Genomic DNA, 17,106 nt, shown 5'->3' with positions numbered 1-17,106 from the left:
CATACTGGAAAAAATGACGTATAAAATATAAAATATGCCAAAACATAAGGCCACATTTTATGTTTTGTGTCTCTGTAGAGGACGGGTCAACTCACTTACAAGATTAACAACAACGAGGAATTTGAACAAGGGCGCCCAAACTTTTGTATGTGACTGTGTGTGTGTGTGTGTGTGTGCGTATAAATGTGAGTGTGCAATTTTTTTTTTGTGAAAAAATCCTAATATTACAGTAAATTGCACTAAATATTGCATATTACAATAAATCTCCTGCCCTCTCCTCCAGGAAGTTCGGTATTATCTGTAGTTCTCATCCAATTCCTGCTTTATTTAATCAATACTTCGTTATGTTAAATCAGCTGCTAATGATGAAATTGAATAAATCCATGTGATGTCTGGAGGCGTTCAGGAGAAATCTGGATTTACTGTATTAATAAACACTTACTGCCACTTACTGCCCAGACAAACAGTTTAACCAGGTTGCTTAGCTGCTTTTTGCACAATAATATATACATTGTGTCTTCCCAGCAGCACTGCTGTGTCTGATCCACTCGCACCAGCACAACACACACTAACACACCACCACCACGTCAGTGTTACTGCAGTGCTGAGAATGATCCACCACCCAAACAGTACCTGCTCTGTGAGGGTCCATGGGGGTCCTGACCACTGAAGAACAGGGTAACAAAGTATGCAGAGAAACAGATGGACTACAGTCTGAACTACAGAGTGAAACTATATGGTCAGTATATAGTCTTTGGACAGTGATGATACTGTTTTCTGTTTGTTATGCAGCGTTTGTGCTACTACAAAGACACACTTACTGCTGAAATAAATTGTTTTAAACAGTTTTCTTTGCTGCCAGAGTAGTGATGAAGGCCTTGGGTTCTGGCAGCTTCTCTGACAGTAGACATCTGTTCAGACATGTTTAAGTGCAAATTTTTATATCTTTCAGGATTGTCGGTCGGCGAGTGAAGGGAAAAATAAAATAATAATATAAATCAAATCATCCAATAATATTATCAACAAGAACAGAGCTCCAATCTGTTTGGAAAAGAACGCTAATGTACTCCCAACGGGCTTTAATAGCTGAGTCCTGTTAGCTTAATGTCCAAGAATTAGAGTCTGCCACCCACACCGTGTCTTCTGAACGCCCAACTTCTGAAATTCAGACGCTAATGAGAAAGAAAACGTGAAGGAAGCTTCTGCGAGGTCAGCGATGATCTGTGAGAAGCTACAGAGTGATGAAAAAGGGCTTCCAACACGAGCTCTGGTCCATGTGTCCATGCTGAAGTGTGGAAAAGAAAAGTTTTTCAGGCTGGATTCAGATCGAAATTCACAGCCTCGTGTGTGCTGCAAGGCTAATACTATCCACATCCCACCGAACAGCTCGCTTTCTGCAGCAGGTGGGTCTCAGCGCAGAGTAATTGGAGCTCTCTCCTCTGCGGGAATGAACTATTCAGGATTCTAGACAAAAAAAGGAAAGCAGAGACGGATCTACAGGCGGCCGTAAGAAAACTCAGCTGAAAAACTCAAGGCAGGGTGAACATTCAACTTTCAGCGGTCCTGCAGCCCGGACTCAGTCGGAACCGCATAATTGCAGCAGCTTGAATGTTAAAAAGGGGACAGAGAGGCCCAGTCATTATATTGACCTCAGCGCCATCGACGATCTGTCACACGGCTTAGAAGCCGCAGTCCATAAGTCACAACGTCCAGGTAACTTCAGCTAGCTGGGGCAAATTGGCCATGAAGAATGGCAAATGTCAAATCCACCCCACTGTGCAGAGGTGGTGGATGTTTACTCCACATAATTGAAGCAGTCGGAGTGGAGAAGCTGATTACTCACGAGATCAGCAACGTCCAGCCAATAACTTCACCTTCAGTAATGTTTGAAGGAATGTATAGTATGTGTGCAGTCGTATAGAACGGTTCGAACAACCCCCGGTCAAATTACATATTTTGTTGAAATATGTATTTCAAGTGAAAAAAAAGTTCAACACATCTTCTACAGAGGTTATGCTTAAATGTGCCAAGTTTCTGCAAATTTTACACACTATTTAATTTATTTAATTACTTAATTTAGCGTATTTTAAATAAAATATAAAAAACTTTGGCAAGGGCAAAAAATTCACATTTCCCCAATATATTTCATTTTGCAAGTAAACTGTGCAGAGCCATGATGAATTCCACCAGGGTGCCAAAATTGTTGCACATAACAGTACACTCTTAAAAAAAATGGTTCTATATAGAACCATGAACACTCAAAGAACCCTTTACATGCGTAAATGATTCCCAGTCTATCTTACATACCACAAACCAATCCACCAGCATTCCCAGTCTATCTACATACCACAAACCAATCCACCAGCATTCCCAGTCTATCCTACATACCAAAAACCAATCCACCAGCATTCCCAGTCTGTCTTACATACCACAAACCAATCCACCAGCATTCCCAGTCTGTCTTACATACCACAAACCAATCCACCAGCATTCCCAGTCTGTCTTACATACCACAAACCAATCCACCAGCATCCCAGTCTATCCTACATACCACAAACCAATCCACAATCATTCCCAGTTTATTCTACATACCACAAACCAATCCACCAGCATTCCCAGTCTATCCTACATACCACAAACCAATCCACCAGCATTCCCAGTCTATCCTACATACCACAAACCAATCCACCAGCGTTCCCAGTCTATCCTACATACCACAAACCAATCCACCAGCATTCCCAGTCTATCCTACATATCACAAACCAATCCACCAGCATTCCCAGTCTATTCTACATACCACAAACCAATCCACAAGCATTCCCAGTCTATTCTACATATCACAAACCAATCCACCAGCATTCCCAGTCTATCCTACATACCACAAACCAATCCACCAGCATTCCAGTCTATCCTACATACCACAAACCAATCCACCAGCGTTCCCAGTCTATTCTACATATCACAAACCAATCCACCAGCATTCCCAGTCTATTCTACATACCACAAACCAATCCACAAGCATTCCCAGTCTATTCTACATATCACAAACCAATCCACCAGCGTTCCCAGTCTATCCTGCATATCACAAACCAATCCACCAGCATTCCCAGTCTATCCTACATATCACAAACCAATCCACCAGCGTTCCCAGTCTATCCTACATATCACAAACCAATCCACCAGCGTTCCCAGTCTATCCTACATATCACAAACCAATCCACCAGCATTCCCAGTCTATCCTACATACCACAAACCAATCCACCAGCATCCATGTCTATCCTACATACCAAAAACCAATCCACCAGCATTTCAGTCTATCCTACATACCAAAAACCAATCCACCAGCATTCCCAGTCTATCCTACATACCAAAAACCAATGCACCAGCATTCCAGTCTATCCTACATACCAAAAACCAATACACAAGCATTCCCAGTCTATCCTACATACCACAAACCAATCCACCAGCATTCCAGTCTATCCTACATACCAAAAACCAATCCACCAGCATTCCAGTCTATCCTACATACCAAAAACCAATCCACCAGCATTCCCAGTCTATCCTACATACCACAAACCAATCCACCAGCATTCCCAGTCTATCCTACATACCACAAACCAATCCACCAGCGTTCCCAGTCTATCCTACATACCACAAACCAATCCACCAGCATTCCAGTCTATCCTACATACCAAAAACCAATCCACAAGCATTCCCAGTCTATCCTACATACCACAAACCAATCCACCAGCATTCCAGTCTATCCTACATACCAAAAACCAATCCACCAGCATTCCAGTCTATCCTACATACCAAAAACCAATCCACCAGCATTCCCAGTCTATCCTACATACCACAAACCAATCCACCAGCGTTCCCAGTCTATCCTACATACCACAAACCAATCCACAAGCATTCCCAGTCTATCCTACACACCACAAACCAATCCACAAGCATTCCCAGTCTATCCTACACACCACAAACCAATACACAAGCATTCCCAGTCTATCCTACATACCACAAACCAATCCACCAGCATTCCCAGTCTATCCTACACACCACAAACCAATCCACCAGCATTCCCAGTCTATTCTACATATCACAAACCAATCCACCAGCATTCCCAGTCTATCCTACACACCACAAACCAATCCACCAGCATTCCCAGTCTATCCTACACACCACAAACCAATCCACCAGCATTCCCAGTCTATCCTACACACCACAAACCAATCCACCAGCATCCCAGTCTATCCTACACACCACAAACCAATCCACCAGCATTCCCAGCATTCTTCTTTTTCTAACATTTCTCCGATTTGCTGCACACAGCTGCAAATGGATGCCTACTGGCATACTGGAAATCTCCGGCAAACCTCATCACGTCTGTTTACATAAACGCCATCAGCGACTCCTGATGACGTGCCGGGTTCTTGAAGGGTCGTCCCATTCCGTACGGGAAAATTTCAACCACTATCCCTTGTCACTCAAGGGGTGGAGTTAAAAATAAGAAATTGATTTGGGCCTAAGTTTTGACTTTTATAGTTTTTATTTTATAGTGAGAAAAATGGCACAGACTCAGATTTCCTTATATGGGCAACAAACCGAGAACACAGTAACAGGCAGAGGTCTGTTACTTCTATACAGCCTGATGATGTCATCACCATAACATACTGTCATCATCATAACATAAATTTGCATCTCCAAAACAGTAACTTCATAGTTAAGGGGAAACATGTTAACCTTAATGTAATGAGGCTTCATTATGGTCATTTTGGAATGACCATTCATCACACAGTGCAAAGGCAGCTGCTGTTTTCAATAAAAAAAATAACAAATGTAAAAATATTTAGGTTTCACATGACCCAATGCAAAAAATTATATCTTAACAAGAGAAATATAGTCTAAATATCTAATATTTCTCATTTTGATTTACTGGTATGAATATTATGAGATTATTTAACTTATTTCTGGATATTTTTTACTTGTTCAAAGTAATTATAGTGAGTAAAAAGATCTCACTACTAGTAAAAAGTGTTAATAAGTAAATAAGTTAAATAATCTTACAACAAGATAAGCTTACAACAATCTCAAAATGAAGAATATTAGATATTTTGATTAGATTTGACATCATTTCACTGGCCAAGCTGACATTTTTCGCAGTGCAGCTACAATGAGCTGTTAAAGGTGTCAAACATTCCTTCACAACCCAAAGGAACATTCTTTAACATTAGAGCTGCCACTTCCATGAACCACAGTACAGACACAATCCGCTTTGTCTCAGCAGAGGAATATAAAAATATGTCAATTAAAGAGAAAGTAAACAAACTCACGACACATCACTGACTTTATAATAGAGCTGTGATGTCACACCTCCAGCTAATGACTGACAAAAAGCCTTCGTGTGAACACTTCCTTGGCGCACCTTCTCTTTCAGGAGCTAATGGGATTCAGCGGGACCAATTTACTCCTATTAACCAAACGAGCGAGGTCAACAGATTCGAAACTCTTCAGCGGTTTGACAAAACTAACTGATATTCGAGGTGAGGAGACATTTTCTAACTTGCAAATGGAATGAAATTTGATCTGATCCCACTTAGCAAACACGTTAAATCCTCTGGGTTGCCTTATGCAAATGAACAGGATATAAGAGCCACGTTTCTGTTTCAAAGGGTTTTAATGCAGTATTTCAGCCAAAAATGGAATTAGCATAATTTGCACAATGCTAATTGTGTGGTGTGGTATAGGTTCAGCTCTCCTGTTCTCCTCACATTTACTGACGTCTTTTATCCTCGGGGTCAGTTTGACCCCAGCGATTTAACCTCTGGGAAATATCAAAGTTTTGGTGGGTATTCTGTTTTCTCCTCCACACTATGTGGTGTGAACTACCAGTGGTTCTCGCACTACTACAGGTGGGGTTATGTTAGGTTAGGGTTCTAAAGCAGAGGCAAGTTTTTTGGAGATTTTAAACCCCTTAAATTCCCTTATTATATATCAGTAACTACAGAGACCTTAATGCAAACTGGCTGAGCTGTTCTTAGGCTATAGAAGTGCGTAATAAATCCTGCTGGTGAGCCCTGGACATTTATAGGGTTAAACTGCATGTATTAATGTCCTCAATATCATCCAAAGCAAATGTTTACGTTTCTTATGTTTTATACAGCTAAAACAGCCTGGAGTCAAACTGACCCCAAAGCACACTGATGTGTACAGAACATAGTGAGCCCACTTAGTAGCCACTGTCTACAAAGGCAGCCTTTAAGTAGGCAGCATTCTTACCATCATCTAACCTTTTAAGACAGATAAACTAGATGCTCTAGTTAGACAGTAATGACACTGAGACTTGTTCCCACCCACTGCGCGTGAACAGTGCTTACCTCAGCCGTTAGAATCGCATCAGTGTTTTACCACAGTGGATCTGCTCTGGTGGTTCTTATAGCAGTTTTTACTGTATTTGCTCTGTATGAAACCGTGGAAGAGACCGGGGTTGTGGTCAGACACTGAAATGTAAGAATTCGAGCACAACCTGTTGTTCTTCAGCAGGTAAGATTTACAAAGAGTGTAAATTATCATTAATTATAAATTAATATCATGTTAATTTTATGTTTCCCCAGACTTCCCTATTAAATTAGGAAAAGCCATTTAAAATGAAGCAAAATAATGATGTCAAAGACAAGAGGAGGGTTAAAATGTCAGCTACATTAGCCTAACAGCACCAACGCTAAGCTAAAGACACCAACCTCGGACTCCAAACACGTTCAGGGAAAGGGAGGAAACCGGTTACATTTCATTTTTGGCTGAAGGTGATCTGTGTGTGAGTGCTGGGTATTAACCACTCACGCCTCTGAAGTTGCTGGCAGCCTGGAAGTAGATGAGGTAATTCTTGCTGGGGTCCAGTGGAGTGTTCCAGTAGCCGTTGTAGGTGTGGTTGTCCCCGACGGTGAAGGGCGTGGCCTCCGGCAGGCTGCTGGGAGGGAGCTCCGCGGTGTAGTAGTGAGGAGGCACGCCTCCGGACCTGCCCTGCGCCTCGCCCTGCGACGAGGGGGAAGGGAAGCAGTCCTGATGACCCAGCTCTCTCCTCTTCACCTGCCGAGAGCCGTCCTCCTCCACCACCACCACATGGTAGGTGCTGCAACACATACAGAGCTAGTGTTTAACACAGAACAGTCAAAGCCACATCAGCTGTGAAATGAAACAGTTACCTTGAATTACTTCAAATTAGCTTTGAAGTACTTCAACAAACTAGTGATTTGGACCCAAAACTACAAGATCAATCAGACATGGTGAAGATGTGAAGCCACTGCATGTCAAGCTAAAAAACTACTGTAAATTTACAGGGTTTATTTTACAGTAAAGTACTGGTTTGTTATTTTACGGCACCATACTGTAAAAAACTACAGTGGTGCACTGGTTTACAGTAACATACCAGTCAAGGCAATGTACAGTAATTTCTGAGCACTGGGTGTGTGAGCTTGCTTTGGCTCCCATGATGCGTTGCTAATGCTTATCTGTGCTGCATTTAGTTCTTAAAACAGCGATTAAAGGTTTTCGGTTGCAGTTTCCGTTTTCCGGAGCAATTCTGTTGCGTACTGTGTTTAGGATTGCAAGCTACCCTAATTTAGGTTTTATTAAAGAGCATATTTCATCTGGAAATATGAGCAATTTCTCTCTTTTTTACTCTGGTTGCCATGTCAGTTCTAAATAAAGCTTTATAATGGGTACATACTTCAAGTTGTCCAGGGCTCTTCTATGCACCTCTCATGCTAAAATGCAGTAAAATACTGTAAACCAGGGGTTCTCAACCTTTTCCACCCCACTTGTGTATAACTACAAAGCATAGCAGCCCACAGGAAAACTAAAATCAGCGTTTTTAAATACAACTTTATTTTTCTTTTCTTAAATGCTGACACTGAAAACCTGAAAAAGATCAGACTGGCCGTTCTGGTTGTCAGTAGGTTTGCAAAATTTGCATGTATGTTAAAAATGTAAAACGTTAAAAAAACAAACACATGGTTGTAGTGATATTAAAAAGGGGGAACAAAGAAAAAACAATAGAAATATGTGAGGCAGAGATACAGGGACTGTGATTTGGAGCTGCAGTCCATCGAATTTTCACTGAAAATATTCCACTGGCTTTCCCACAAGAGAAATTGTTTGGACCCGTGGTTTCTGACAGGCCGGTTCAGCTGTTTTCTGCAGACCCAAATACGAGTGGAGTGTTCACACTTGTCAAAATGGAGTGAACTAAAAAGGTGCGAGAAGCCCTCACTGAACAAAGCACCCTGAGAAACCTCTCCACCTCTGGTTCACTGTCTGCATCGCGAGCCCACGGCTGCACTGTCTCAGGCTGATGACGTTTAATTAGCCACTACTGTGATGTCCCTATTAATATTTATATAGGTTATACTGTGAAAACGTTTAATGTATAGATTTTTCATTATTAAGTTAATCTTTTTCCCACTTATGTTTTTATGACTTTATCGTCATAGTGACGTTACTGGCCCACTACAAATTACTGACCACTAGAGGGTGCTTTACGGCCCGCTGGTGGTCCGCAGCCCAAAGGTGTGTTTATATATGTATATACATATATATGTATATATATATATATATATATATATATATATATATATATATATATGTGTGTGTGTGTGTGTGTGTATACATACATGCATATGTACACCGATCAGGCATAACATTCTGACCACCTCCTTGTTTCTACGCTCATTGTCCATTTTATCAGCTCCACTTACTATATAGGTGCACTTTGTAGTTCTACAGTTACAGACTGTAGTCCATCTGTTTCTCTGCATACCTTGTTAGCCCCCTTTTACACCTCAGTGTCACTACTGGACTGAGAATAGTCCACCAACCAAAAATATCCCGCCAACAGCGTCCTGTGGGCAGCGTCCTGTGACCACTGATGAAGGACTAGAGGATGACCAACACAAACTGTGCAGCAGCAGATGAGCTATCGTCTCTGACTTTACATCTACAAGGTAGGAGTGTCTAATAGAGTGGACAGTGAGTGGACACAGTGTTTAAAGACTCCAGCAGCACTGCTGTGTCTGATCCACTCAGACCAGCACAACACACACTAACACACCACCACCACGTCAGTGTTACTGCAGTGCTGAGAATGATCCACCACCCAAATAGTACCTGCTCTGTGAGGGTCCATGGGGGTCCTGACCACTGAAGAACAGGGTAAAAGGGGGCTAACAAAGTATCAGAGAAACAGATGGACTACAGTCTGTAACTGTAGAACTACAAAGTGCACCTATATAGTAAGTGGAGCTGATAAAATGGACAATGAGCGTAGAATATATATATGTGTGTGTGTGTGTGTGTGTGTGTGTGTGTGTGTGTGTGTGTGTGTGTGTGTGTGTGTTACAACTAAATTACTGTAAACTGTGTGTTACCAAATACTCTGCAGCTGAGCTTAAACCCATCCTCAACTTCCTCTGCTGCCATCGCTCATAAGCAGCAGTAGAAGAGAATGAGCTCCTCACGTCTCAGAGTGCAGCATCTCAGAAAACCAGGCTTGACACACAGTAGATAAAGCTTTATTTCTTCCTCCACTGCCATGGCAACAGTAAGCAAACGAAGTCACTTTTCAGCGATGGGGATGAACAAGTAAGAGGCGAGCGGAAAGCCTCGTGTAGAGATTTGTGAGGCTGGAGAGCAGCAGTGGAGTACCTGACAGGAGCTCCTCGGCCCAGCGCCGGCCGCAGCAGCACCGTGATGGTGCTCTCAGACTCACTCAGAGGAGACGGGATGTCGTCATAGTCAAACGCAGGAGCTGAACGATGGAGAGAGGGAGACAGAAATTTGACAAATGAGTCCTTGGCAAACATCTTGTGAATCATTTCTGGTAGGTGAGCTAAAATTAAGCACACTGTCGCTGTCGGAACAAAACATTGTATCTCGGAAATGTTTTTTTCAGGAGAAGGAAAAAAACCATCTTAACTCTCAATGGAAGTTAATGGAACTGGATTTTTTTCAGTGTCATTTTGTGCCATTTCTTTTGGTCCATTCATCATGAAATTTTCACGCGACATAAAGGGCAGGGCTGTTTTCACATGTCAAAACATGAAAAATGACAAAAATGAAGATATAAGGTTTGGTTCCTACGGCGACGATGTACAGCGTAGTGAGCACATACACTCAGAAACTACAGCACCACCTGTATCTGCACCTCAATCTGAATGATGTACTGTATTCAAATTTAAACTGGAACTGTACGTAGTTTACTACAGCAGCCCAGAAAGGCTGTGGATTCACAGACATTCCATTTGAATTCACACTGAATTTCCTCTATTGTCTAGTGACATTCATTTCTGGGGATTACAGGATCATTTTCTCAAGAAAATGTTGCTTTTTTGAGATCTGAAAGAAAAACAAAACATATCTTTGGTAAGTCTATGAGCCTCTGCATAACCATTCATTTAGTTTGTACAAGATCTCAAATGAATAATAATTATCTCCAGAAAACAAAGCTTTGTTTTGTCAAAATCACAATAACGTTAACATTATTCATGACCTAACAATAACCTTTGTTGCACCATGAAAAATGCTATATTTTCACCAACAATAGAAAAAATCATCCCGTTTTCATGGGAAAATCGAGTTAATATAATATGAATCACTGGCCTTTTGTAGTTTCCTCCATTAAATAACTCTGCAAAATAAATTGTGCAGAGTTCAGCGTAGGCGGGCCTGTGTGACAGGCTGATGCTTCCTAAACTGTGCTACGTTGTAGCCTACAGTCGGTATAGAACTATGGGATTATCCTGGAGATGAATAAAGCTGTGTTTAGGTCTGGCTGGTGTAGATCTATGGGATTATATTGGAGGTAAATAAAGCTCTGTTTGGGTCTGGTTAGTGTAAAACTATGGGATTATATTGGAGGTAAATAAAGCTCTGTTTGGGTCTGGTTAGTGTAAAACTATGGGATTATATTGGAGGTAAATAAAGTTCTGTTTGGGTCTGGTTAGTGTAAAACTATGGGATTATATTGGAGGTAAATAAAGTTCTGTTTGGGTCTGGTTAGTGTAAAACTATGGGATTATATTGGAGGTAAATAAAGCTCTGTTTGGGTCTGGTTAGTGTAAAACTATGGGATTATATTGGAGGTAAATAAAGCTCTGTTTGGGTCTGGTTAGTGTAAAACTATGGGATTATATTGGAGGTAAATAAAGTTCTGTTTGGGTCTGGTTAGTGTAAAACTATGGGATTATATTGGAGGTAAATAAAGTTCTGTTTGGGTCTGGTTAGTGTAAAACTATGGGATTATATTGGAGGTAAATAAAGCTCTGTTTGGGTCTGGTTAGTGTAAAACTATGGGATTATATTGGAGGTACATAAAGCCGTGTTTCGCTCTGGTTGGAGAAGAACTACGTGATTATTTTGGAGATTAATAAATTCATGTTTAGTTCTGGTTAGCATAGAATTTGAGATTATTTTTAGAGATTAAAACCTAAAAATCCCTTATTACATACTAAGGGTTATTATTATTAATGATGCTGTGTTTAGGTCTAGTTGGTATAGAAATATGGGATTATTTTGGAGATTATAAAGCTGTGTTTAAGTCTGGTTAGTGTAGAACTATGGGATTATGTTGGAGATTAATAAGGCTGTGTTAAGGTCTGATTGGTGTTGAATTATGGGATTATTGTGGGGATTAATAAGGCTGTGGTTAGGTCTCTGCGACCCACAAGGATAAGCGGCTCAGAAGATGTGTGTGTGTGTGGTTAGGTCTGATTAGTGTTGAACTATGGGATTATTTTGCAGATTAATAAAGCTGTGTTTACGTCTGGCTTGTATAGAATGATGGGATTATTTTGGAAATGATAAAGCTGTGTTAGGTCTGGTTGGTATAGAACTATGGGATTATTTTGAAGATTATAAATCTGTGTTTAGGTCTGATTGGTGTAGAACTTTGGGATTATTTTGGAGATTAATAAAGCTGTGTTTTGGTCTGATTGGTGTAGAACTTTGGGATTATTTTGGAGATTATAAATCTGTGTTTTGGTCTGATTGGTGTAGATCTATGGGATTATTTTGGAGATTAATAAAGCTGTGTTTTGGTCTGATTGGTGTAGAACTTTGGGATTATTTTGGAGATTAATAAAGCTGTGTTTTGGTCTGATTGGTGTAGATCTATGGGATTATTTTGGAGATTAATAAAGCTGTAGTTAGGTCTGATTGGTGTAGAACTATGGGATTATTTTGGAGATTAATAAAGCTCTGTTTACGTCTGGCTGGTACAGAACTATGGGATTATTTTGGAGATTAATAAAGCTCTGTTTACGTCTGGCTGGTACAGAACTATGGGATTATTTTGGAGATTAATAAAGCTCTGTTTACGTCTGGCTGGTACAGATCTATGGGATTATTTTGAAGACTAATTAAACTGCGTTAGGTCTTAGGTCTCCTCAGTCTCTTGCACCAGGACTGAAGATAAAGGGGATGAAGCGTGTTCAAAACTTTCAGAGGAACATAGTTTTAAAAAAATGAAATGTGCTGATTGTTTACATCTGTTTAGAAGGCAGTATCTGTTTATTCAGCTCCCTCCTCACCCCATAAACACACAGAGGACAAAACCTCATAAATTACGCTTCATTGTGTTTGGCCCTCGTTTGCTCGGCAGGCCTCCCACATGCGGGACGCGGATTAAAACGCCTCGGCCTTCACAGGGCCACGGAGAGCACGGCTCATTCCTCGGGCATCAGCGCGGAGGGGCGGCCCCCCGGCGCATCCCCACTTATTAACGGCAGTTAATTAGGAAGAGGTCAGAGGCAAAATGGTCAATGAACGTCTCAGCCAGCTGAATGATAAATAGCAGGTAAACATGGGAAACCTACAGTGCATCGAATCCACTGGTGCTGCATGGCTGTTTTATGGAGGCGCGACTGCTGTGTTAAGACTGCAGGAAAGGCATTAAACGTCATGTAAACATGTATGTACTGACCGATCTGTGCACCTATAAGCGATTTCTCTGCACATGAACACACAAACATGCACACGTAGACACGGCAGGAAAAAAGGAGAGACATTCAGACACTAACAAGGCCACAAACGGAACATCTTGCATTAATGATGAACATGAATAGCAAAACAACGTTCTATTATGCACTCAGTTTCAGAGAAAGCCTCCCCTCGCCCTGTCTGCCCGTGTTCTCTACACCGGGCACAGGAGCGAACGCTGCTCAGAGAGACGTCCAGGGACAAGCCCTTTAAGAGAAAGAGAGCGAGGGAGCAAGGGAGGGTGAGAGACACCTTTGATGTGACTCAGCTGAAAGGGTATTTAGTTGAGCAGAATAGAGCACTCTGTGAGGCGAGAAGCTTCAGAACCCGCCTCGGTGACACAGCTGCGCTTGTGGTTCGGGTCCAGCAAAGGCCATTTCAAAGACCGGGGGTTTCACTGCAAGGCTAAAGGGATCAAACTACACAAGGATTAAGATTAGGCCCATGTCCAAGCCAGGATTTAAGGCAGAGTTGGAATGTCCGGGCCAAAGTTAAGGATGCCCTTTCATCTTAAGTGTAACAGAGACCTCTGAGTAACCTCGTATACCAGGACCGCAGGACTTAACTGGAACCGAGTGCACTGAGAAGCTCAGTCAAGGCTGCCTATATGACACGGACATAACCATGACGGGAACATGCCAACGCTGTCAGGGGGTTGTTATGACCGGTTTAGTTCCGTTTTGGGATTATGTAGGAGATTAGGTCCGGTTGGCAGAGAGGTGGTAGTACTATGGGATTATTCTGGAGATTAAGAAGGCTATGTTTAGGTCTGGTAGGTATAGAGCTGTGGGATTATTTTGGAGATTAATATTTGTGTGTTTAGGTCTGGTAGATGTAGAACTGTGGGATTATTTCAGAGATTAATATTTCTGCATTTAGGACTGGTAGATGTAGAACTGTGGGATTAATTTGGAGATTAAGAAGGCTGTGTTTAGGACGGGTAGGTGTAGAACTGTGGGATTATTTTGGAGATTAATATTTCTGTGTTTAGGTCTGGTAGATGTAGAACTGTGGGATTAATTTAGAGATTAATAAGGCTATGTTTGGACCTGGTAGGTGTAGAACTGTGGGATTATTTTGGAAATTAATAAGGCTATGTTTGGACCTGGTAGGTGTAGAACTGTGGGATTATTTTGGAGATTAAGAAGGCTGTGTTTAGGTCTGGTATGTGTAGAAATGTGGGATTATTTTGCAGATTAATAAAGTTGTCTTTAGGTCTTGTATGTGCAGAACTGTGGGATTACTTTGGAGACTAATTCTGTGTTTAGGTCCTTTTGTTAGAAAACTTTGGGATTATTTTGGAAATGAATAAAGCTGTGTTAGGGTTCTGTTTAGTATACACCTGTGGGATTATTTCAGAGATTAATAATTCCGTGTATAGGTTTGGATGCTACAGAACTTTGGCATTATTTTAAAGATTAATAAAGCTGTGTTTAGGTCTGGTAGATGTAGAACTGTGGGATTATTTTGGAGATTAATAAAGTTATGCTTAGGTCTGGTAGTTGGATTGTTTTGGAGATTAATAAAGATGAGTTAGGGTTCTGTTTAGTATAGAACTATGAGATTATTTTGGAGATTAATAATTCTGTGTTTAGGTCTGGTAGGTGTAGGACTTTGGGATTATTTTGGAAATAAATAAGGCTGTGTATAGATCTGGCAGAGAGGTGGTAATACTATGGGATTATTTTGGAGATTATGAAGGTAGTGTGAGGAGTTATTAAAACAAATTATTACCCATAATATGACAGTGTCATGTTACCATTACCGGTAATTCTCGTGACTGACGCCCTGACAGCTTAAGTCACAGGCTGATGTCATGACTGAGCTTCTCACATTTTCAAACACGACTTTATTTAGCAAACTACTCGACCTGCTCTACCTGCCTGCTGATACAGCTTCATTACTGTACTCTGTATTCAGGTTATGACCGTAACAGTTGTGAAATCAACATTTCTTTTGCTTTCGTTAATTCACTAAGTGCCCTTTGCAGATGAAACAGTGATGTTTTCAGTGCACGAGGTTTGCTGAAGTGTAGCTGGCAGGATCTGTAAATCTACCTGGCTCATTTAACTGAGGAAGAATGCTAGAACACAAGGTTTAACGCATGACTGGCTCAGGAAAGGCTGAGGGGAAACTGACAGTCCTCAGTTGCTGGGAGCAGGGTTAATGAAATGCAAATGCACTCTCTAGCACTCTAATGTCACGGGTTAGCTCTCGGTGAGATCCGCAACCCCTGATTCTCTCAGCCTCCCACACTCATAAGCAGGTGCAATATCAGGTGTGGATCTGCGGCTTGACTTTTCCACATCAAACCAAACCAAAGCCTTCAGTTCTCCGTCACTCTGCATAGCGCATGAGGTAATAAAGCAGCTTGAGGATGATCCTGGATGTGCTAGATATCTTCTAGATGTGTGAGCAATAAAGTAAAATCCCTCAAAGCCAGTAAAAGTCAGTCTGAATATCACACAGTTCGAAATACCCAGAGTGAGAACACGAGATCTACCTGTGGCAACTAGGGATGTGAACTGTGGTAAATACTTCTGACCAATAACCAGTGATTAGTTGTTAACCAACAATCCTAAAATCACAGATACGACCTGAGAAAACATCAAAGACAGCGCTATGTTTTATAGAAACAAGGCTTTAGGCTTTACTGAATGGCAAACGGCGGCCTAGTGTAACAGATACGAGAGAATGAAGAGTCCACTACAAAAAAATGGCATGTTGTCAAGTGAAATTATCTTAAATCTAGTCAATTTATTTAATATTTTGAGACGATTGTGCTCTTATTATAAGATTATCTGTCTTATTTCTAGACATTTTTCACTTATTTTAAGCAATTTAATTAAGTAAAATTATCTCACTGCATTGGCAGATAATGTTGCTGGTTAAAACTAGTAAAAAATAAGGCAAATACTCTTAAATTAAGCTTATATCAATCTCAACAGAAGAAAATGTTTTATTTTTTGACTACATTTAAGATAATTTTACAAGATACCATTTTTTGCAGTGTCCTAGTTGCAGTAGTGTTGTAAACTACAGTTTGGATGGTTAAATCTCTTATATATCCAGTAGGAGCCCTAAAAAAAAATCTACTGATTTCTGGGAACTGAAAAAAACGTATGTCTGTAATTTTTTTCTTCATTTTTATTCAGTGGAATCACAGTTGTATGTAACTCTACACGTATCATGGCACCACTATTTGTTCCATTGTTAACCTTTGCATGGAAACAAAGGGGTTAAATGTTTAAAACTGCCAGCAGGAAACTGGCCAATCAGGCATTGGTTGTCTCCTCAGTATCTAGGCAGCTAAGTATAGCTAAGTGAGCTCTCATATTGGTTAGGACTTCAGGAGCTGAACAGAAGTCCTAATACATCAGATTAACTATCAGCATAATTACAAAGAGAGAAATCAACTAATAATGTTTTGATTTCCAATGTGATCAAGTTTATGAGAAAATATATCATTCTGGGCCTTCTGGAAGATGTGCGATGGGCTCAGAGTATAAGCACCTTTCATACAAATTAAGCTTCTGTTAGCACTTAATTTATTTATTTATTTATTTATTGTTTTTTTATACTGTTTTATTTCCGTTTTTAATGTTTTAAGCATATAAAGCACTTTGAGTTGCCTCTGTGTAAGAAATGTGCTATATAAATACATCTGCCTTTGCCTTCTGGAAGTTCTGGATACGTCACTGAATGAATACACATGGCAGTGTAATCAGTACGTTGTTAGAAATGGAAAACGGTGGTGGCAGCTCTGCACCAGAGCTCACTACTGAGTCAATTTGACACCACACACTTAAAAAAGTTAAACATACACTAATAATGTCCGTCACAAGCTTCAAGAACAACATGGAAAGTCTTTTAGAAGTTTCAAATGTCTGTGTTTAATCCAGAGATGCCAAAAACACTGGTGCAAATCCATGTTAGCTTAGCGCTAACAAACTGCTAGAATATTATAGGGATGCTAGCAGAAGTTAGCTCTATCCTAGAGGTGAGATTTTTTCCTCATGTTTTGAGTTTTATGGCCCAAATTGGAGGCCTGGCTCTAACAGTCATGGTTCGCCACCG

General features: G+C 40.7%; 1 protein-coding gene across 1 annotated transcript in view; it reads right to left on the bottom strand.

Annotated features, from left to right (window-relative positions):
• ptprua (protein tyrosine phosphatase receptor type Ua) overlaps positions 1-17,106 on the bottom strand; it is a 425,958-nt gene that overhangs the window by 122,844 nt on the left and 286,008 nt on the right. The window contains exons 11-12 of the mRNA XM_036562583.1: positions 9,700-9,802; positions 6,841-7,129 (exon numbers count right to left, since the gene is read on the bottom strand). Coding sequence (XP_036418476.1) covers positions 6,841-7,129; positions 9,700-9,802 — 392 coding nt within the window. The remainder of the gene's footprint in view (positions 1-6,840; positions 7,130-9,699; positions 9,803-17,106) is intronic.

This window comes from Colossoma macropomum, unplaced genomic scaffold (genome assembly GCF_904425465.1).
Source record: "Colossoma macropomum unplaced genomic scaffold, Colossoma_macropomum, whole genome shotgun sequence".
NCBI lineage: Eukaryota > Metazoa > Chordata > Actinopteri > Characiformes > Serrasalmidae > Colossoma > Colossoma macropomum.
Note: the sequence above shows the minus strand (reverse complement) of the source record. Positions and strands in the feature narration are given on the sequence as shown.